Raw genomic sequence first — 23,663 nt, forward strand, 5'->3', positions numbered from 1 at the left:
AGAATGCCCTGATATCGCCTACGTACCGCCTTATAAAGGGTAGATCTCTCAGGACGCCTAATCTGTTTACCTGTTGTATAGTCACGTATTCGGATATGTATTTCCCCGATATTGGGTCTCCCCGTACCGATTCTGAGAAATAACTAATAACGGTCATTGTTTAGCCTAAATGCACTTAGAGTCCAGATATAATCTTTGGAAGTAAGTGCATGCATTTAGTTAATCCGATAACAGATATCCGTTGGTCTAAGTACAATTCGCTCAATCCACGGCGTACGTAACAATATTTATATATATTGAGTGAATGTATATATTGAGTGAATGCGACAATATATATCAATATATATATATATTGAGCGAATGCGACAGTTACGCTTCGACTAGATAATACGTATTTTAAATCGACAAAATCGAGGTTTCGTATTCTCCAATTTTCTCCTCCGAAACTGGACCAATTTTTAAAGAAATTTCACTATCGGTATGAGGAAGATATTTTCTGTGCAACTATGGGCGTATTTTTTTTAAATCGACCGTTAAATAAGCACGCTGGACTCTTTTCGTGGGTGTAAAAAAGAGGCGATTTTATAGATGTTTGGCGGCTCCTAGCTCCTATAAAAAATAACTAATCAATAAAATAAAACGATAGATGCATCCCAATGGTGGATATCCATAGCATATTAAAAAATAATTTCTCTAGTGCCATAATTCAGGAAGGGAGAAGTGTAATACGTTTGTATGGAGAAGGCGCTGGTGTCCAGCCCTCTTAAGCATTTATAGAATTTGAAAAGCTCGTGTTCAAGAAGATCTAGTGTTGAATGTGTTTGCAAGCAAACAAAATTGGCTCTAAAAAATACTGTCTGAAGGTTTACCCAACCTTTTTACAAAAGATTTACAACAATTCAACAATAAACGGCACGCTTCCGGACCTACCTCTAGTCATAAATAACTCAGTATGGAACCTTTTGGGCTCATTTTTGTTGTAAGCTCATGCTTAAAGGCAACTCTATTCACTGACAAAAAATAGCGGTACATTATCCTTCAAAATTTCTTCAAAAATAAAAGAAAGATGTTAGAAGTCATTTTGCTTGTGAATTACGTTTAGTGTTGACGTGGGTTCTCGCGAAGATTAATAATTATTTCGTCAAAAACACCGTGATTTTTTGTCATTTACTGCCTCTTTATCATATTTTTAAGGTAAGTTGGTATTTAATATTTCAAAATTTTACTTTGTTTTATATTTTAACCGTTTGCCCGCGGCCGTCTTCTATGGAAGCTTTGGGCGACAAGTCTGAGTTTTGGGCGAATTTCTGAACTTTGCACGGGATTTTGAGGGATATTTCAACTGTTTTAAGGTTGAAAAATTGGTTGAATATATTACTGAGAGTCGAATGCCCTCTATTCAATTTGCTTTAAATGAATATATACCAGTCAAAATTAGTTTTTTGTGGAACCATACTGAAACCTCGTTTATGTGACGTGACGTTGAGACGATACGTCTCAATTGTATGAAGAATGATTATTTGACAATTTAGCTAAAACTACGAGATATTTTATGTATTTTATTGTTTAAAATAATACTTTGTTTTAATTAACATATATGGTTACTTGAGTAAATATTAAAAACTGTATTTAAGGTCGAAAACTCGATTGCCAAATTCGCGAAAAAGGTGCCGCATACAGGGCTTGTTCGCTATATTTATTGCCACGGGGGCAAATGGTTAAATTGCTTATGAACCTTTTATTGATTTTTTTAGATGAGTCGAAAATCAGATGTTTCTAAAGAAAAAATTGCATGTATTACCACTTTAAGAAAAACGGGAAGGTTTTTTCAACGGAAAATCGGAACAATGGAGGGTGTTAGCAGGACGACTGTTGGACGAATAGAACAACGAGTGAAACAATGTTGTGATCCCCCACGGAAACAGCGAGCTAATTGTGGCGATAAAAAAAGATTTTGGTCCTTTTGTGGATCGAAAAATCGTCAAACTTGTTTGCAGGAATCGTTTCATCTTTATTAAAATTATTCTGCAGGAGTTGAAGGACGAAAGTGTGGATAAATCTGCGTGGATATACATATACATATATGATGATAGTCAAACTGCACTTCGCAGCCCTTCTTACAACAATGTTGAGATTATTGATGCGAATTAACAAATGCAAAACACTTTTTAATTTTGTTCAATCTGTTGAATAAACCTTTCTACTCAGAGAAATGTTATAATAAACATTTCTATGTTTTATTTAAAAATGAAAATATTTCAAATGAGTTTTTATACGAAAAAACACATGAAAATGTGTTTAATCGATTTTCCTGGTAAATTTTCATCACAATTATATAATAGTAACAGAATAAATAAAAGGCATAAGAAGTTTAACATTTGTACTGTAGATGGTAGTTATTTTTGAAACCTAAAACGCTACATGTTAGTAATATTATATCTTAAAACAACATATTGGTATATTTATTACCCTAATTACTTGTAAATTCGTATTTAATTGCTAAATACTAAAATCCACCTGGCCTTAAAATCAGGATTGCAGAGCTTCTGCAACAGAGAAATGTTATGTTAAATGTTATTATAACATTTCTCTGTTCTGCATACTAAAGAAAAACAAGTGTCTCAAAACAATAATGTGAATAGGGAGTTCGAATACTACTATACAGATTGAACAATCGGTAAATATAATACTCAAATACAAGCTCTCATCTGCGCTTTATATCACTGTAAATAAAATTTGCAAGGATAAAATTCAAAATTCGCTTTTGGATTGAAAGGATGAGGAACGAAAATAATAATAAAAAAAAATGCAAAAGTAGCGAAATAGCAAAAAAACGTTTATTATGACTAAGCTTATACAAAATATTTTCCTATTCCCATGTAAAAAAGGTGATAAATTCAATTATTAAAAAAAAAACATAGTAAATGCAATGAAGGTTCCTTATGATAGTTATAACATTTACTAAAAATAAAAAGCATAAAACACAAGAATCTATCATCGAATCGATGTATTCCTTGAAATAATAATAAACGACAACGATACGTGGAAATGCAAAATAAACTTAGTCTACATATAATATTTGTAAGATTATATAATAATAACGATATATTTATAAGAATAGTTTACTGCCGTTTGGCCCTCTCAATGAGTTCTCTGGAAATGATGAGTCTCTGGATCTGGGCGGTTCCTTCGTAGATCTGGTAAATTTTAGCGTCCCGCATCAGCTTCTCGACGGGATACTCGGAATTGAAACCATTGCCTCCGAAGATTTGGACGGCATCGGTGGCAGCTTTGTTCGCTACGTCAGCTGCATAGCATTTGGAGATGGACGCGTTCAAGGTGTTTCTACGTCCTGAAATATTACATCCAAGTGAACAATTTGCACGTGACGAATGTTTCTTTCCAATTGTGTGTGAATTTATTACCTTGATCGACCTCCCAAGCGGCACGCTGCCACGACATACGGGCTGTCTCCACTCCGATCGCCATATCAGCTAGCATGAAAGCGACGGCTTGATGAGCAGCGATGGGTACTCCAAAGGTCTTACGCTCCAAAGCGTACTTGGTAGCTTCGTCCAAGGCGCGTTGAGCCAAACCGGTGGCTCCGGATGCAACCTTCACAATTTATAACATATTGATTCAATACATATTAGAAACATTCTTACAGAGCTGACTGACATTTCAGTACTTGATATTATAAAATGTCAATTAATCCAGCGCTTCCCAAATTAGGGGGGGCATAGGATTTCTCGCGGGGGCCGCGAAAATATTCAATAGAAAGTACAAAAATTCATTTATGAATATTTTTCCACATTACATATTTAGGGAATGTATATATTTAAGGAAATATTTCCCAAACTTGAATGAGGATGAAAGGAACAATTGGATAAGAACACCATTTGCCAAGTCCTTTAAATATGATCATATTACGTGGACAGCCCAAGAAGAGTTGATCGATATCAGATCAGATAATTTGCTTGAAGTGGAATTTAATGAAAAAAGTATTTCAGAATTTTGGTTAAGGCGACAGCAAGAATATCCTGCTATTGGAAAAGAAGCTTTCCTCATGTCATGCCTTTCCACGGATACTTTGGCAGATGCTTTGCGAGTTAGCATTTCTGACATTGAATCCGATATCGATGTGTTATGTAAAAACATGCCACCTCATCTCTCGCATTAAATTGTTTCATGTGTGTATAGTTTTTATTTAAAAAAAGTTTTTAAGCAAGTTCCTATAATTTTGTGCTGAATATAAATATGTGTATTATAATTGTAATAATTACTGCCAAATAAACCTTTTAACTAGAAAAAAATTTTTTTAGGAGCCGGGAATTAATTCTTTCAGATTTAGGGGGTCATGACATGAAAGTAATTGGGAAGCACTGAATTAATCGAAAATATTTCATATACATTTTCAACTGTTGAACTTCTCAATTTCAAGCATAGCTATTTTGGCATAACAGTGTTTTTATCTCATGATTTGTACTAGTAAAAATAGGCCCATTTTCTTCACATTTCCAGAGAAAACTCTTATGTAAATGTACCCTGTACATAATAATTTACAATTATCAGTCGCAAATATAACTTAAATATTTGTTTTTTCTACATAGCCAGCAGTATGGCTCAGTGGTTGCGTTTATTTTTAGCACCGAGAGGTACCGGGTTCAATCCCGTGCTAATCTTTAAATTTATTGTTAAAATAATCCATCATTAAATCACATTTTAAGACTACCCGACTGATTTTATTGTCTATCAACATACATAAGTGGTTAGCGTGTAATACTTTCAACTGAATTGTCACGGGTTCAACCCCTAGCCCAGTGTTGCTGATCAGACTTGGATATTTGTGACTCCGAGTCGATCGTTTCTTATCAGAGTTTGCCAATTTATCTGATTTTAATTGAAATGGTTCCAACAAATTGGCAAAAATCATCCTACCCGCTATGTTACACATATCTGAATTTGATTTATGTGCAATATGTAAAAATTTATGTACAAGTCTAAATCCATAATTATAAAATTAATTAATTATTAATTTCGTGTTCTTCAGCCTCTCATAATACAACGATGTATGTAATAAAAATGCTGTAATGTTTTTAATTAATTCTCTAAGAAGGCGCATTGAATTCTAACTGTCAGGCCTTCCATGTAAAATAAATATGTATGTACATATATGAAAAAGAAGCTCAATAGAATTTATATAATACGTCTTACTGGGGAATTAGGCCTTAAAAGAAAATTTCCTGAATAAAATTATACTTTTGAATGGATGAAAAATCCTTTCCCGACTAGTGTTCAAATATCACAAAATAATCTTTCAAAAATATAAAAACAGCTCATGATGATTATAAATGCATACAAAAAAAAAAATAAACAAGATAAGTCAACTTCCTTTTGCTTAGGTTAGGTTAGGTTGCCTTAACTCACTACATATAATATTATAATCTAATCGTTGCAACTATGTATGATTTTCGTTAATAATAGAGATATGCCAGTAAAAACAGTCTTTAAAGCACAAACCTACAAACACGTTGCAAGTTTAAAAAACACTAATCTAAGAACGAACATGTAGATCAGCTCTGCAGCATATGATCATTACAACTTACAGGTGGGCGAGTCTTGTCGAATGCACCCATGGCAATTTTGAACCCAGATCCTTCCCCAATCAAGACATTTTCTTTTGGCACACGTACATCTTCGAAGGTGATGCCACGAGTGTCAGAAGCTCGTTGACCCATATTCAGTTCCTACGACATACAATTACGTTAAATACACATCAATTTAACGATAAAGTAATTAAAAAAATATCTATTATTGTCACCTTTCGGCCAGGGATCAATCCGGGTGTATCGCGTTCGACGATAAAACCTGTGAAAGCCTTGCTGGCAGGTGCCTTGGGGTCTGAGGATGTGCGTGCCAACACGAAATACCAATTTGCGACACCGCCGTTGGTGATCCACATTTTTTGACCATTTAAAATCCACTCGTCTCCCTTTTTCTCGGCCCTAGTTTTGACGCCGTTGACGTCAGATCCCGCACCGGGTTCGGTGACACAGTAAGCCTAAAATAATCAAGAGAAGTGTCAACGAAACAAATCGACTCAAAATTCAAATTCATCCGTAAGCGTTGTGAATACCTGAACACTTCAATTAATAGCGGAACGAATCCCGTCAATCGAATATAAATATCTTCTACTGGGATGAATTATAAGTATCTATGAAAATTTTAGAACAGACGCTGCATTGCAAAAAGCATTATATTACACAAAACGCAGACGCACAGCTACATATGTCATTTACAATATATTGCTGATTATGTAGACGTAATTTAATTTTTATTTATAATTATATATACGTATAAAGTGGGGCAGAAACAACGAGAACAATAGTATCCTGAAAAACAACCCTTTAATTCAAAATCAAGTATATATTTAATTGCGTTAATGCTAACCACCGAGAGGTTACTAGGTTAGATCCCACGGGTTGACCTCGATTGAAAAGAGTTTATTCTGAGTATTATCTGTAGTGCTGCTGGTCAGACTTGGATATTTATGACTCCAAATCGATCGTTTGCCAGTTTATCTGATTTCATTCTTGAAAAGGTCCATCCTACCACATCAAAACTTATAATGTACAAGTTTAATACCATAGATGTCGCTCAGGGGCAACCCGATAATGACATCATGGGAAAATATAAATTTGGGTCTATCAGACCGTTCCCAAGAGTATAAATATATAAACTAGTAATAGTTCACTCCAAACAAAACCTGAATGATTTGGAGACATTTGTAAGACTATTCTCATGGAATAGAATTGACTTTTCCTGTTGGAATTTGACTATTTCAAAATGTCTATTCAGAAGTTACAAAAAAGTCCAGAGATCATGTTGAGAAAATGACAAATTATGTTTCAACATTTCAATCTCATATGAGTGACATTATCTTCATAAAATGACTTTGTAGCATTAAACGATCTTATATAGTTGGCCTTTAACTAGTAAATATTTACTTTTCAATTGAAATGTTCATTTTCAAGTTACTACTTTCCACCCCATCTTATGATATACATTATATAACATTACATACGTGTTCATATGTACTTTATCCATATACAACGTGTTATGGAATAGATAAGGCAATGTTTAACATACAAAATCAAAATACATATAATAATAAACGCCAGCAATTTTTATGTTATGAAAATTCGCGCGTAAATATACATATGTATAACGAATATAAATGATTTATTCTCACCGGAGTGATTTCACAACGGCACCGTTTAAGTCTGTAAATAAAAATATGTTGAATTGTAAAGCTAAAAGTCTAGTTTAAAGAGTTGAAAATCCCAATAGAAGATATGTAATCGAAAAAACAACGCGTTCGATGGTTCAAATTGAAAACGGAGAATTGAAAATCTTCATTTATAAAATTATACTCACGGCGAGTAAAGGCTCTTCGATCAGACGTCCTAAATATTTTTTCTGTTGTTCCTTACTACCGGCGATGATTACGGGAGTTTGCTGAAAATTGATAATGTTCTAGTAAAACTTTCATCCAATCAAAAATACATTAAAACAATATGTTTTCGACGATTTTATAATATTATCATTTATGTATATATATTAGAGTGGGCCTTAATTGAGAATTTCGTTACACTCAAATTTTATGAAATACGTAATTGAACATATTTAGTTATCTATTTACATAATTCAATTGTAGTCAACAGAGATACTGCAACTTGGAATAACAATAAAATGAAATTTCCTCAAAGAAAGCGAGGGCCACTCTAATACATATATTTACATAGATCCCCAGCAAGCTAGCATGAAAATGGTACAAAATAGAAAAAAATACAAATATGTACATAATTATATGGATTTCCTAAGCCATATGATATTGATTATGTATGAACGATAATTAGAGTCTCGATTTAATATATTTAACGATTTAATGTACGTTTATATTATCCAGCACTATACGTCGACAAATCAGCACTGCTCTGTACGGAAAAGACTACTTCTATTCATACTATACAGCACCGCCCATTTTCAGCACGTTCATACTTATTTTGGACGAATGCGAGGCAAAATCGTCTTACATATACATAACAAAGCGCGACGATACAACGCAATATTGCTTGCGTCGTATCATCAGGCCAAAGAAAATCAGTTCTGCTTGATGCCTTTCGGTGACATGTACTGCTGTATGATATGAATAGATCGTGTCAGTTACTGCCGTAGATGTTTTAAAAGGTTTCTTTACAATTTCTAACAGCTGCTTAACTCGAAATATAATGCAAATAAGTCGACAACAAACCAAGTTTTTCCGTAAATTTCTCTTTCATATTTTCCTAAATATTTGGAATCTTTCCATTTGGATTTTTCTATTCCATAACATGCTATTCAGATAGTATTTGGCTGTGAGCCAGGGCCATTTCAAGTGAGACTGCAACTTACAAATCAGCAACTTCTTGGGTCTTATCCAGAGTTGGATTTTCAGTTCCCAATATACATATGTATGGTCACTTTCAGGATTGAGTCTACGCTTTTTAGATAAGATTCACTTCTTAGTAGCGTTCGCCTCTTGAATTCAAATAGTATAATGACGAACATTGATTGGAAATTAATATATTAGTACTGAACAGGAGCACGACACTCGGGAATGCCACAGGATTCGCATTCTATACTTTAAAAACTAAGTGAAAATGACAGTATCATTTCCCTTCAAGTCTTTAACCCTTTGAGAGCTGACGTCTTTTCTGTTGAAAGATCGCCATGCTGAAAATTTCGCCAACATTTCCAACTAGAATTATTCAGAAATCCAATAGAAAGCAGATATAAAAATTATAACTAATCTAAACAAACTACCCACAAAGATTTCGAGTTTTGTAAAGGTGTGTTGAGACTCTAATATATCTTGCAACAATATAAAATAAACAAAAGAAGTCTATCAATGAATGTATTTTTCCAAAACTAGTTCCATATTCTTCATTGTTGTTAAAATGTAATGCTCACAATCGAAATGCCAACCCACAATCTAAAATACTCGGCAGTTAGGGATTTCCATTGGGAAATTCTGCTATGATTATAAATTCAGAACATCCGGTGTAAACCAGTTTTTTTAAACATTGACACAGATTACACGACCCATGTTCAGTACATTTTTTTTCAATACTACCTGGAAAGGCTTGGCGGGTAATATTCTTGTTTACTTTGTACATGCTCAAAATACAACCCTATCGGCGTTTTTCAGGCTCATGGACTTGGCAAAACGCCGATCGGCGTTGGTCGGCATTCAAAGGGTTATTATTATTTGTTGCACAAACTTATTCCACCAGTATTTTGCTGATAGAAAAGTTGTACATAGTGTCATTCTGCAAGATCATGACTCTTTTTTTGAAATTAAAATGTGCACACTAATTAGAAAAATTTTATCATATTTGATTGACAAGAATATAATTGACACTACTGAGACAAAAATCAAACCGTTACATATTAACATTGATACTCACGCCCAGTCCGCTGCCTTCCATAGCAGTCATGATTCCGGTACACCCGTAGGCCAGCTCTTCGGCGACCAAACAGCCATCAAACACACCCATTTCTAAACCACCTGCAACGTACAATTCACAATGGCTAACAAAAACACATAATAAATCAATACAAAAAGCTTTCAACACCGATAAGTAGCAGCTGTGGATCTATATATAAAATGTAATATATGTATACGTCGAGAACAATGACTTTCACCCTTGAACTTACGCCTAATCCGGTACTGCAAATAGCACCAGCTATACCAGTGCAACCGTACGAAAGTTCTTCAACAATCATGCAATCCTCCATAACGCCCAAATCTATTCCACCTACAAATTTTACAATTTAAAATGCCGAATGTGCATAAACAACATTTTACAATGATAAATAATAACCCTGTTGCTACGCAAGTATTCAAATGAAGAATCACCTTGTTGTGCATGTCAGTCTTTATCATCTTATATAACCTTCCATTGAAAAACCAATTAAAATATAAGACAGAGGTGACCTTACATGAAGTGTCACTAGTTATTGTGTAATTGAAAGAAATGCAAATATTCTGTGTGTATTGCTATTTGATTTATTTAACTCACCACAATGTGCCGGAACATGACCGTTCATCAGCCCGAGTCCCCAAGCCTTCTTGACGATATCCCAAGGGAACGCTCCGGTTTTGTCATATTCAGCTGCTTTAGGAATTATCTCCTCCCTGGCAAACTTCTTAGCGAGGTCTTGCAACGCTTTCTGGTCGTCATTGTATTCTATAAAATAAAGTTTCAAGTATTAAAACCAGGTATAAAAAAAAAAGGCGACTTCATGCTATAACTGTTGCCAGGTGCCAGCGACATCTCTTATCAAGTTAGATAAAACTTTAAAAAAAAATCGTGAGTAAACATTTCGACAATAAGTTTGATAAAATTCGATAATATCAGGTGTGAAAAAATTGATTAATCAAAATAACGACGCAGACAAAATAAATACAATAATTAATGAACAAAACGGTGTTTAAAAAAAAGTCCCTCTTCTATAATTTGTATATAAAATTATAGGGTCTACGTGACGAGACAGAATGTTAAATTACAGAAAACACAAATATCGGAAGGCAAAGATCGAAAATCGAAAGATCTTAAGTCGAAAGATCAAAAAAAAAATGGTGCATGGTAAACGGTACATAATCACTTAATTTGCACGAGCAGGATACAACAGGAACAAGAGGAACATGCTTTTCCTCCCGTATTCTGCGCGCGCACATTAATACGGGAGGAAAAGCCTAAAAGTAGTCGATTCGAATATTTTGATGTAATTTTTGTCAAATCGTTAAAGTGTAATTATGTTACCAGGCGCCAATGAGATTCCTATCATAAAATGATATTTCGTACATATAATATAATATATAGATAATGTAAAAAAACCTATGTAGTTTAATAAAGATAAAAAAATATACTATCAATATAATGAAATTAACGTTATTATCGATTGATGAAAGAAAAATAGTGCATTATAATACTTTTAAAGCATAATTTAGTAATAAAAAACGTGTTATCATTGTTATAACATATTAGATAGCTATATACATAGAGGTATTCAAATTAAATATCAATATGTGACCTTTGGACTACATACATATATGTATATAAAAAAATTTAAGTTTAGTAGTTACAAAATATTTGAAATTTGCTTTTAATTAAGTTTAAAAGCAATTTTAGGGTAAACCATATCGGAAAGAATACATCCAAATACGTATAATTTTGATATACATTCAATCAGCACTCGGGCCATTCTAAAACTATTCGAACACATGTAAAAGTTTTCAACCGGTTGAAAACTTTTACATGTGTATCGATTAAAATGGTTATTGATATCTATTTTAGAAAATGCCTGTACATAATATCTTTATTTGTATAAGTAGATTGCGAAAGGTTCAAAGTTAAATATTACATTTCAAAAATGTTGTAATATCAGTCATTATCATAATGTTGATAATGGTAGATTGATAGGTGATGTATGCTTTAATGATATTTCAAGATTAATATTTGATAATGTCAATTTCGTATAGTAATTTGTAATTTCCGAACAATAAAGTTAGATAAAAGTCGACATATGTAACTATCTATGTAAATTTATTTAGTAATAAGCAAATCAGCAGCGTTAGAAACAAACTAAAACCATCAAAGCAATTGAATAATGATTTTCTTTTTTTCTAGAATACATATACCTACTTACATACATACATACATATTTATGTATAAGATATGACAGTTGATTATTTATTTATATGCTAGACATTTTTTTCAATGATGAATAAATGGTTTTTCATACAATTGTTAACGCTTGTTTTTCTGATAAAAATGTTGATCTCTTATCAACATTCAGAGATGGTTTATAAAATTTAAATGCAACGATTGCAACAATCAATCTAGACTAATCTAATGCAATGCATTATATTTTAAAGATTTAATCATCATTTTAATTTTGTTTATTTGTAATCAGATTAATTCTATAATTAAAAAAAAAAATTACTTGAAAAAATGACGTAAGCGTGAATAGAGTTTTGAGAGATTTACTCTATAAAAGAAAGTCATAAGTTGAATTAAATTATATTTTAAAAGAAATATGAACGTCTAACATTTAAAATATAACCTTAAATTATACTGGAATTTGACCTTACATACATATTTGACTTAAAATGAAAATATGATTTTTTTCTTTTGTTATTTGATTATAGCTATGCCACATATAAGATAAGCAACGATGAGTAATAAAAATAACAAAGGCATGACAAGCTCAGTTAACTTTCCAGGTCAAAACATTATACTTCAAACTAAAGTACATTTTAAATTTATTACCAGTGCAATTCTGGAAAAGGCATCGAATGTCGAATTTAAACACCACTGTCAAACCAGAGATAGTATAATTAGAGCTGAAGCAACAGTCTGATAGTAAAAATGCATGTTGAATTGGAACAACATTTGGTTAAAACCAGAAACAGCATAATCAGAGCCGGAACTGCGTTCAGTAAATCCAAAAGCAAGATGTTGAATTGGAGCAACACTGTTAAGCTGGAGCCAGTATAATGAGATCAAGAGCAACATTCTGTTAAGCTAAAGGCAGAATGTTGAATTGGAGCAACATTCTGTTAAGCCGAAGATAGCCTAATCAGAGCCGGAACTGCGTTCAGTAAATCCAAAAGCAAGATGTTGAATTGGAGCAACACTGTTAAGCTGGAGCCAGTATAATGAGATCAAGAGCAACATTCTGTTAAGCTTAAGGCAGAATGTTGAATTGGAGCAACATTCTGTTAAGCCGAAGATAGCCTAATCAGAGCTGGAGCCACATTCTGTCAATCTAAAAGCAAGATGTCAAATTGGAGCAACTCTGTTAAGCTGGAGCCAGTATAATGAGACCGAGAGCAACATTATATTAAGCTAAAGGCAGAATTTTGAATTGGAGCAACATTTTGTTAAGCCGAAGACGGCCTAATCAGAGCCGGAGCCACATTCTGTCAATCCAAAAGCAAGATGTTGAATTGGAGCAACTCTGTTAAGCTGGAGCCAGTATAATGAGACCGGGAGCAACATTATATTAAGCTAAAGGCAGAATGTTGAATTGGAGCAACATTCTGTTAAGCCGAAGATAGCCTAATCAGAGCCGGAGCCACATTCTGTCAATCTAAAAGCAAGATGTCGAATTGGAGCAACTCTGTTAAGCTGGAGCCAGTATGATGAGACCGAGAGCAACATTTTATTAAGCTAAAGGCAGAATGTTGAATTGGAGCAACATTCTGTTAAGCCGAAGATAGCCTAATCAGAGCAGGAGCCACATTCTGTCAATCTAAAATCAAGATGTCGAATTGGAGCAACTCTGTTAAGCTGGAGCCAGTATGATGAGACCGAGAGCAACATTCTATTAAGCTAAAGGCAGAATTTTGAATTGGAGCAACATTTTGTTAAGCCGAAGACGGCCTAATCAGAGCCGGAACTATATTTTGTCAATTCAAAAGCAGCATGTCGAATTGGAGCAACACCCCTGTTAAGCTGGAGACAGTATAATGAGAACTAGAGTAACATTCTGTTATGCCAATATCAGAATGTTAAGTAGGAGCAACATTCAATTAAACCGGAGACAGTATAAAGAGAGCTGGATCGACATTCCACCATGCCAAAGGCATGACGAGACACAGTGACATTCTGTTAAACCGGAGACAGTATGACAAAACGACGATTAGAAAGTGGTTAAAAATAGATGAGCGAAAAAGAATAAAAGTTTAGATTCCGAATACAATGACCGTAACATCTTCAAGGCAATCAACGTCAGATATATGTATATATTGATATTGAATATACAAGCCCAAAACCAGTATGCTGAACCAGGACATGTGTAGATAAACCAGTACTGATCATGTACAATGCAAAAACCACTATGCTGAATATATGTAGGGAGTGGTGAACTCACCGAACCAGAATCCGCTCTGGGGTGCATCTTCGGCCTTGGAGGATAGATTCCTGGCTGCAGACAGGGGTTTGCTGAGGAGACGAGATACCTGGAACACGTGTGGGTAATGTGGGGTTTAATAACGGAACCAAATGTGGAATGGAAGACGTCACGTGACTGTAGATGCTTACCCTTGACAGAGCCGACATGTTAGCTGCACGACCAGACAGATTATGAGGTGAACGACTACAACGTACAATTTGCACGACAGCACCACACTTTCCGCAACTGTGGGACGGTGGGTGCCTTGAAACGTGTATTTAATTCAAAGCTGTGGAGTCATTAAAAGGACATGACTCTGCCGATTGAAATTTCGACCTAAAATAATTGTAATTAATTTTATTATTCTTATTCTTATTTGTTGCGTGACATACATATATATTATACTTTACGTTCCAAAACCAATTATTCCGGTTCTCCGCGACATCACGCTTCTACACCATTTCAACAGATGTCTCAAGTGCTAAAATCAGTATTTGGCGTGTTCATGAAGTTATGTACTTTTTTTTTAATTTGTATTATTATTTTGACTAGAATTCATATCATCCCGCAAAACATTAAAATTAAAGTGACATCTACGTAGTGTTGCATGAAATAAAAACGTAAGTCAAATAGCAATTAAATTCAAAAAATTAATTGTTTGTTAATGTAAATATTATAGAGACTTGCGTAAAATGTATAAACTATCACATTCACCCCCAACGCGTTGACCAATTACATTTCGTTTCAGTTTCGTATTGCATTTTGGTCAAGAAATACAACATTGTTCATGCGTATAGCATATATATTTTGTTTTATTTTATTTTATTTTTTCTTTCTCCTTTGTACATTTTTATATACTATTTTAATTTTGCTCAGTGTAAACAAAGAATGGGATTTATGGATTTTATTTTTAATTTTTACACTTTATTATTTTTTTTTCTCTCTGAATGATGTATTATTTTCCTTTTGTTACTTTTTTTTATTATTTTATTTTACCATGTTTTCTGCTTTTGCTTTTTTCCTTTATTTACAGTTTACTTGTTTTTATATCATGTTTTTATATCTTTTTCAAATGTAGGCCATTGTGGCGCATTAGGTTCTTCCTGTAATGCCACAATGGTCCAAAACTATTAAATAAATATATATATATATATATATATATATATATATATATATATATATATATATATATATATATATATATATATATATATATATATATATATATATATATATATATATATATATATATATATATAGAATTTGACTTTTATTTTTTGTTACATACCTCCTTTACGTTTCACTTACGATTATTACATACCTCCTTTACGTTTCACTTACGATTACAATTCAGGAAAAAGTTTGCCTCTTATCCGATCGTTTTCATACTTTGCCATATTGCTCATTTTGGTCATCAATATAAGTAAATGGATCCTCCGCCATTACGATAGAGATAAAATATCGTTTAAGAAGCTTTTCAAATCTGCCCGGCGAGATACTCGATGACGTTTACCGTTGACGTTTGTTTATTAGTTTTAAACATAGATGGCGGTAGAAAAAAATTATTGGTGTTTTTATTCAAAATAATAATTTTATATACACATTATAGAAGAGGTATGTTTTTAAAAAACTTTTTTTTTATAATTATATTTACACGTTGTTAGTTTTGAGTTCGTGTTTCATATTTGAAATATTTACATTAATAAAAAAATTATATAAAATACGTAAGTTTTTGATGTTATCAATTTATTTATGGAATATGAATATATTTTATATTAATAGAAATTTATATTTTTTAGACAATAAAAGTAATTGTCATGTTATGGACAGCAAAACTTAAAGAAATATAGGTTTTTCATTCCAAATTGACCTTTTTTCATTTCAAATTGACCGATTTTCAATGTCAATTTGAAATGAAAAAGGTGTAATTTGAAATGAAAAAGGTTCAATTTGAAATGAAAAAGGGTCAATTTGGAATGAAAAACCTACATTTTTAAAGACCTTGCATTGAATTATATTGTAATAGTTAAATAAGAATGAATATAGAAAAATAAAAAAATAATTTTATGTCCTTACAATGTTACAACACATGTTACATGCATGAATGCGACCACACGCTTGTTTCTCGTAAGTCTCACGCTCCTTCGGATCGATTATAGTTGAAAACTGGTTACTTGTTGGTTATATGGGCGCAACTGGGCAACAAGTATACACACTTACACTGACACAAACAAATACACGGTAATTAAATTAATGGCCTCTAGATGTCGCAAGTAGTTATAGTAAAGTGACAGTACACAAGTGACACTCAACCGGTGATTGACATTACATCAAACAATATACTGAATTCGGAGGACACACCTTCGACAAAAAAAGTTATTTGGGTAAAACAGGATTGGTTTTCATAGCGATTGCAATTTATAGCGTTCATTACAATGTAAAAACTATAACGCAGTAGTGTCACTTTTTTGATAGATAAAGAATTTCACATATTAATTAAAGAAAATTATTTACTACGATTCTTGGCGAGCCCACTAAAGTTATGTAACTACTTGAGTATACTGAATGCTTGGTTGCGCCCATATAACCAATTAGTACGTGCCAAAAGTTGAATTAAAAATACGTCAGAATAGTACAAATTTTACTCACTGGTAGGTTTATCCGATGTATATATGTTCAATATGCACATATATATGTATGTATTTAAAAAAAAGGTACTGTATGTACATAGTACATATGTAGGCACTAGTGGCGTGTGGTGGAAATTTCTCTGTTTCTATCGCACAGCTTTATTCAGGCGTGCGTGAGTAGGATACGAGAACATGCTGTGACGCCGTAGGCTCGGTGATTATTCCGCAAAAAGCGATCTCGCGCACGTCACTAAAATCTCGATCACGTAACATCTGGCACCCAAAAACTCCATCAATCGAAAGCTTGTACTAACGAGATTTCGAGTGTCAGATATTCTGTATTCGCGATTTTTGTGTATTCCGTATTCCGTATTCGTAAATTGTGCGTGCGATCACAATTTGCGCAATAATACGTTTACCTAAGCCATACAGCATGTTCTTGTATCTACTCACGCACACCTAAATAAAGCTGTGCGATAGAAACGGAGAAATTTCCACGGCACGCCACTGGCCTACGTATACATATATGTATGTTCATACATATATATTAAAAATCAATAAAATGAATTTCCTGACTCTGAATAATTTAATTTCTAGTATCTTAATATTATATAGATGTCACTAATTAGTAATAACATGCAGGATGATATTAATAATTTTAAAATAAATAAATATATGCTTTTCATTACGTTCGTACCCATGGTTTTTTTTCAATCTACATAATTGTGTCATCCACGATTCTGGAAACAGTATTTCGGTTAGTGTACAAAAGAGAAACAGATGTCTCATATTTAAAACCGGTAATATTTTACAGCAAAAGCAAGCGAATGGTTCTGTTAAATGGGGAAATGTGATAGGGATGAGGAAATAGTCTGGCTGAAAATTAAATACTGAAAGGACGTACATACTTCATACTCCGTGATTATTTTGCCGTATAAGGTAAGAATGCATTTGAAAACTATAAATATGTACATTAATTCACCTCACCATCTTTACGTCGAAAAATTACATTAAATTAGAGTGCGTGCGAAATTGCATATCTTTTTAGCGTGAAATGGGAGAACCATATGTAGATATAGAATACATACATTCTACATCTATGGGGAGAACCAAGTAAAAAAAACAATTAAAGAGTATAGACAGCTTTAATTTTTCGGTAACGTAAGAATTGAAATTTCCCATCACAAATTAAATTTTATGAATAAATTTTATGAAAATTCAAAATTTTATGAAAATCTAGATGAATGAACATTTATCTAAATATCTCCGAAGAGACGTGTCTTCTCAGCTGTGAATAAATTCATTTGAAAATTATAGATTTAGTTACATATATAAGCAAAAAAAATAAATCTGGAATATTTTTAATATATGTATACGATGTTGACAACCTCGGTAAAAGTAATTTGGTAATTCTTTAATTCTAATTTTTAATTTTACTTTTTTGTTTTTTTTTTTACATTTCGTCCCAGTCTGTATAAGCTTTGTCTTTCGTGCGGCTTTTCGGGAAACGTAAATATGAGTGAGCATAATATTAATATATGTAGAATTAATTAATATATGTAATATATGTATATGTAGAATCAATTGAGAATCAATTTATTTTAAATAAGCAGTGGGTACCGCCGCAAATGAAATACGCACACTTTGAGAGCCACATTATGTGATCTAAAATTGACTCGACCATTCAAAGTCCATTTTTGATAATGAACTTTAGACTGTTTGTTGAGTTAGTACGGGACGAACGTTTTTGTCACCTATTGCGTATTTATTATATAAAATGAAAATTTATAATACTGAAGACTATCTGAAATCAAAAAACCAGGGCTATTAAATAAAAAAAATTGTTTTACTTTATGTGCTAATTTGTAAGTTTTCTTTTAGTGAGTGTAGTCTTTCATTCCAAATTGATATTGAAAAGGGGTCAATTTCAAATGAAAAAGGTTTCATTTTTATATGAATGTATGTCAAAGTGTATAACCATTGGTAACATATTATGACTTGTTATGAAATACATATGTTTCATATATCCTTTGTGTTACTTCAAACGTTTTAAGGCAACGGTCGCGTTCATTGTACGATTGCAATGCACATACGACGAGATATCGATATTCAGTTTACGGTCATTATTAGTTTTGAATCTTAAAAAAACATAAAGAGACATTTTTAGTACAAACTCAGGTTGTAAAAAATACATAGTTATTCGCATATAAAACTTATTGAATTTATTAAAATTTGCCCCCAAAAGACTGACAATTATTTTAGAATGGACGAAGATATTTAGTTAAAGATTCTCTTCTTAGTTACACCATTAATTAGAAAGGGAGACACTATTATACGACATGCAGTAACGTCACATGAAAGATTAACTGCAACTTTGTGATTTATTGTTACTTGAAGATCGTAAGAAGGCCTTTGTAGTGGCTTTACGATATGATCGAGTTTCGTTCACTATCCTGTGAGTTGGGACCGATTCGGCCATGTTGGTTTGCCGCTGTTTCACTACCTTCCCGCCTGTCTACTCTAATATATAATTTCGAAAGAGATTTTGTTAGTATGTATGTAGGCTTTGGGTGGTAGAATCCGTGACGTTTCGAAAAAATATAATTTCTTATATCGCGTTCGATTCCGTTTCGATCCGTTTTCCTTTTTCAGTTCCAGTTCCGGTTTCCTTTTTTCAGTTCCGGATCTGGATTATTATTTTACCGGAACACTGGTCCACACACATCCCTGCCTAAAGACTCTATCTTGTTCAACGTCCACTATCGCTATCTTGTTCAGCGTCCACGTTTCGCATCCGTATGCAACATCTCTGCGCTGCAAACGATTGCAAACCAAGCGGGCGCATGCTTATTTCGTTGCATGCTCATTTCAAACTTTTGTCTCGGCTTTTGCTATTTTAAACTTGCCAGAAAGATCCAACTCAATTTTAAGAATTGCCAATCATCAATGTGCATCAAAATGCAGTGGCTTATCGTGAATTCCAGGCGCCCCCCGCGAAATATTCTAAGGCGCCCCCTCCCCCCCCCCCCTTATACACATATTATTTTCTTACAGCAAAATGACTTTCCAAAATAATAATATAATACATACCTTTTTTACATAGAAAAATCTATTCTTGCGCATTTTGTATTTTTTTAAGTAAGTTACCTGCTTTATGTTTGGCTATCAATGATTCCAAAAGTGGATCATAAGTTGCCAGAATATTGATACAAGATAGAAAATTTCCAGGATTGTTAGAAAACACCAAACTCTCTTGATGTCCTCGAGATGCCAAATTACTTTTAGCCAATGTTAATATGATCTGACGCCTATAACACTGAGCAACAAAAAAAATACCAGAGCGGAGACTAGCCAATCTTTACTAAGTTTGACCCACTGAATTCGAATATGATATTGATTTTTGTTGGTGGGTGATCGTTTATGAGATATGAGCGTTTAAAAAAATCCGCGATTTTTACAGTTTTTAGGCTTTTGCGGTCTTTAACTCAAAATTTACGATTGTTACGCTCAAAGTGAGTATTGGAATCAATAGTCAGATATTTTTCCTATTAATTTTTATATTTTATTGCTTTAAAATACTTCTAATTAATTGTCTAGCGAATTTTAAAAGTTAAAAATATATTTTTTTTTACGGATTTTTTTTCCGTGCTATTTTTCATTTATTTGGCAAATTTTTTATTTCACCACGTTTATAAGGATTGGTTTTCTATCTCAATATATTTTTTTTTAAATTTAAACGTGCTAACTAAAGCGGTAATTGCAATTGAAATACTTTCGTTGTATATATGGTTGTATCGCGTAATATGTTAGGTGCAAGCGAGATGGCATATAATCCACCTCACAGAGTACAGCCGTCGGACTGTAACATAAAGAGACACACACTCTCACTCGGACACACAGAGCCACACACATTTTTTTTATTTTATGTAAACGTGACAAGTGATCGATTCTGAGTTAGAATTTTCGCATGATCACAAAACTTTATCTATTGTTATTACGTACAAATGTACATAGATAAAGTGAAAAGGCAGTCGGTAGAAATGAAGTTAATTGATAGTTTTTTAGTGAGTCAAGTTGATGGAGGAAAAATAGCACGGAAAAAAAAATCCGTAAAAAAAATATATTTTTGACTTTTAAAATTCGCTAGACAATTAATTAGAAGTATTTTAAAGCAATAAAATATAATAATTCATAGGAAAAATATCAAAAACGTGATTTTTTGTTGCTCAGTAATTTACACGACTTTGCAATTCTGATAATATATTCTTGAATTGTCTCTGAATTTTTCCACAAATCGTACGTAAAACAGGATTTGGTGTTTACTTGAGATTTCTCATGAATTACAATTTTTTTGAAAGTTTTCTCCAGTCTTGTATCTCTTTAACCCGAGAAGAATTATATGTAATATTGGTTTTTTTTGTCAACAAAAAGCCAACACGGTTCACAGTATGCTCTATTTAGTTTTACTGAATAACCTAGCCACATTCTATGTATTTATCTCAATCCCAGACCACTTAAAAGTATCTTTTTCCAACGAGGTTGGCAAATATCGATATTTGCCAATCAGGTTGACAAATATCGTGATTCAATATGAATTTCCCCAAATTGCTGTTATTTTCGGTCAACTCATTTGTAATGTCCCCGGTCATTTGCATATTTTTTTGAAGAAGGAACCTCAGAAAGAAATCGACCACTTCACCAGAAACGACCGAGAAAGAAGGGCTAGGGTCAGTCAGTCAGATTGAATTTCCCCAACATTTAGCATTAAGTTCGCTTTCGGGATTCCGCTTCCCCGAACTTCTTAAAACTTCTCATATTAAAAAATATGTGTATCGCGAAAGATTTCTCAACTACAGAGATAACACAATGGTTCACTTCACTTCACTTTCACTTTAGCAGTGAGTTAATTTTTTATATGTAGTGATCAAACTCTTTTCGGGAGTTAGTTTAATCATAATCAATCGCGATACGATTCCCGAGCGTATTCAAAATCAACTGGCGAAAAATCTGAACAAACACTAAGTTAAGTTGTAAAATTGATATATTTTGGTCGCGTTCTATGATTTATTAATGAAAAGATGTTAAATTTAAATTTAAAAAAAAGGTTGACTTTTATCCCATTATAAAACCGACATGCTTTTGACTTTTATGAAGATCTGTAATGAAATAATTTTGGTCAAAGATTTCAATGTTATTCAAGAAAATGGTACTAATTTGCTTTATTGTTATAACACTAGAAAAGTATACATGTACATACATACATATATGTACAAGAGTAAAACAGAATCCTCAGCTAAATGTACATAAAATAAAATGAGATGTAAATAGGTTAAAAAATAAGAGAGTTTTACAAAAAAAAATACAGAAAAAGTTAAATAATCAGTGAAAAAAGCGTGCTGCTTCGCGGCGCCCCTCAAATCTCGGCGCCCCCCCGCATAGCGGGGTCTGCGGGCGCGGTAGCTACGTCACTGTCGAAATGTCATCTGCATAACCCCATGAATATCTCGTCTTTCGTACATGCTGAAATTCAAACAGTTAAAATGCAATCGAAATAGCATGCAGGCTTGGTGGTTTGCAATCTTTTTGCAGCAAATCCATGCAACATATGTACATAGCAACGCAGAATTCATAAACGTAATGTAATAGACATCCTTTGACAACACAAAACGCATGTTTCTTCTTATTTCCATATCCAAACTGTTGTCTGTATTGATCATTACTCGTAGGTATTTGTATTCTTCGACTCGTTCAACCATTTTTCCGCGCACTCTCAGGTTTAATGAGCCTTATTTTCCTTGCTTATTTATTATCATTTTTATTTTTAGTTTATCTATGTACGTAATAACTAGAGGTAGGATAGTCACAGTGCTATCCATTGTTCGGCAAACCTTTAACAATGCATTTACAACCTTTGAACAATACACGGCCCCCTCAGGCTCCGGTGACTAGTAATAACTAAGGCTTTCCGGTGTTTTCTGGTACCGTGAATCCCAGTACTGAAACTAGTCTGAATACTGGAATTACTGTGCTGGCAGAAATTTCTTTAAAAATATTATTTTTACAAAAATAATATGGAAAAAAACATAAAACAACATTATATAATGAACAATAGTGGGATGAGCAATATAGTCCATTTGTTTGCCACCGGTTTCGACGCCAGCTTGCCGTTTCCACGAAATGGTATGAACGACCTGTATTGTGTCGCAGATATTGTGCTCAACCGCAATGATATTTGAAGAATATTTTAACTGATTCGAACTCAGAATCGACCACTGATCACGTTTTCATGATCTAGAAAAAATGTGTGTGTGTGTCTGTGTATTTTGGGGTTTTTTTGAACACCGTTAGTCCTATCGAACTGAAACTTAGTTATGGGTGACTGAAATTTTTATTGACACGATGTAATTTTTTTTCAAATTTTTTAAGTTGACCGGAAATGGTACCTCCTATAGGTGTCCCCTTTTTTTAAGTTTTTGAATTAAATTATCTCCCAAGCCGCTAAATGAATCGGGCTTAATTTTTTTACATGTAATAAAAATTATACATTTTATAACCTGATATTTTTATCTAAACCGGAAGTAGTACTTTTACTCTAGAGAATTGAGGTTTTTCTCAGAAATTTTTTGGTTTATTGAACTAAAAATTCATATCCAAAAGTTTAAGCTTAATACAAAGTTATGTATAAAATTTAGTGAGCATTCGTCAACCGGAAGTGGCAGTTTACTCGTTACTCGGCAGTTTGTTCGATTTTTCTTCCAGTATTTTTTTCGACTCCTTAAAGATGTGTGCTCTTCACGAAAAAAATCAAGTATCAAATATAATTCTTATATCAATTTGATGAAAATAAAAAAAAAATCATTAAATTTAACAAACCGGAAGTGGGATTTTTTCCTCTTAGAAAGGTCAAAAATGTTGTGCCCACTATTCTGTCCACACCCCTGAACGTATCAAACTGAAAATGTATATATTTGTATTCCTTATGTTCTAACTTAGAGCTGATAAGGTTTTGGTCAGAATTTGTTAACCGGA

General features: G+C 33.1%; 1 protein-coding gene across 2 annotated transcripts; it reads right to left on the reverse strand.

The window, feature by feature from the left end:
* Positions 1–2,808: 2,808 nt before the first annotated feature.
* Positions 2,809–14,597, reverse strand: Mcad (Medium-chain acyl-CoA dehydrogenase). Of its 2 annotated transcripts, none has more exons than XM_077446249.1 (10): positions 14,415–14,597; positions 14,154–14,340; positions 13,984–14,071; positions 10,125–10,292; positions 9,760–9,860; positions 7,438–7,518; positions 5,822–6,061; positions 5,607–5,747; positions 3,426–3,615; positions 2,809–3,352 (listed from the first exon to the last, which is right to left on the reverse strand). In XM_077446249.1, the coding sequence occupies exons 2-10, from the start codon at positions 14,169–14,171 to the stop codon at positions 3,123–3,125; spliced, it is 1,257 nt and encodes a 418-aa protein (XP_077302375.1). In that variant the 5' UTR covers positions 14,172–14,340; positions 14,415–14,597; the 3' UTR covers positions 2,809–3,122. The 2 variants fall into 2 exon arrangements, with proteins under 2 accessions (XP_077302375.1, XP_077302373.1); XM_077446247.1 differs by lacking the exon at positions 9,760–9,860 and adding an exon at positions 9,510–9,610 and having other exon boundaries at positions 14,415–14,485.
* Between the last annotated feature and the right edge of the window lie 9,066 nt (positions 14,598–23,663).

This window comes from Arctopsyche grandis, chromosome 2 (assembly GCF_051622035.1).
Source record: "Arctopsyche grandis isolate Sample6627 chromosome 2, ASM5162203v2, whole genome shotgun sequence".
Lineage (NCBI taxonomy): Eukaryota > Metazoa > Arthropoda > Insecta > Trichoptera > Hydropsychidae > Arctopsyche > Arctopsyche grandis.

Excerpts from the sequence above, each read along its gene's own strand:
- Mcad (XM_077446249.1), bottom strand. Across the intron at positions 7,519-9,759 it reads TTTGCAGTACCGGATTAGGC|CAAACTCCCGTAATCATCGC; the intron begins GTAAGTTCAAGG and ends ATCAATTTTCAG. Across the intron at positions 6,062-7,437 it reads TCGAAGAGCCTTTACTCGCC|GCTTACTGTGTCACCGAACC; the intron begins GTGAGTATAATT and ends TGATTATTTTAG.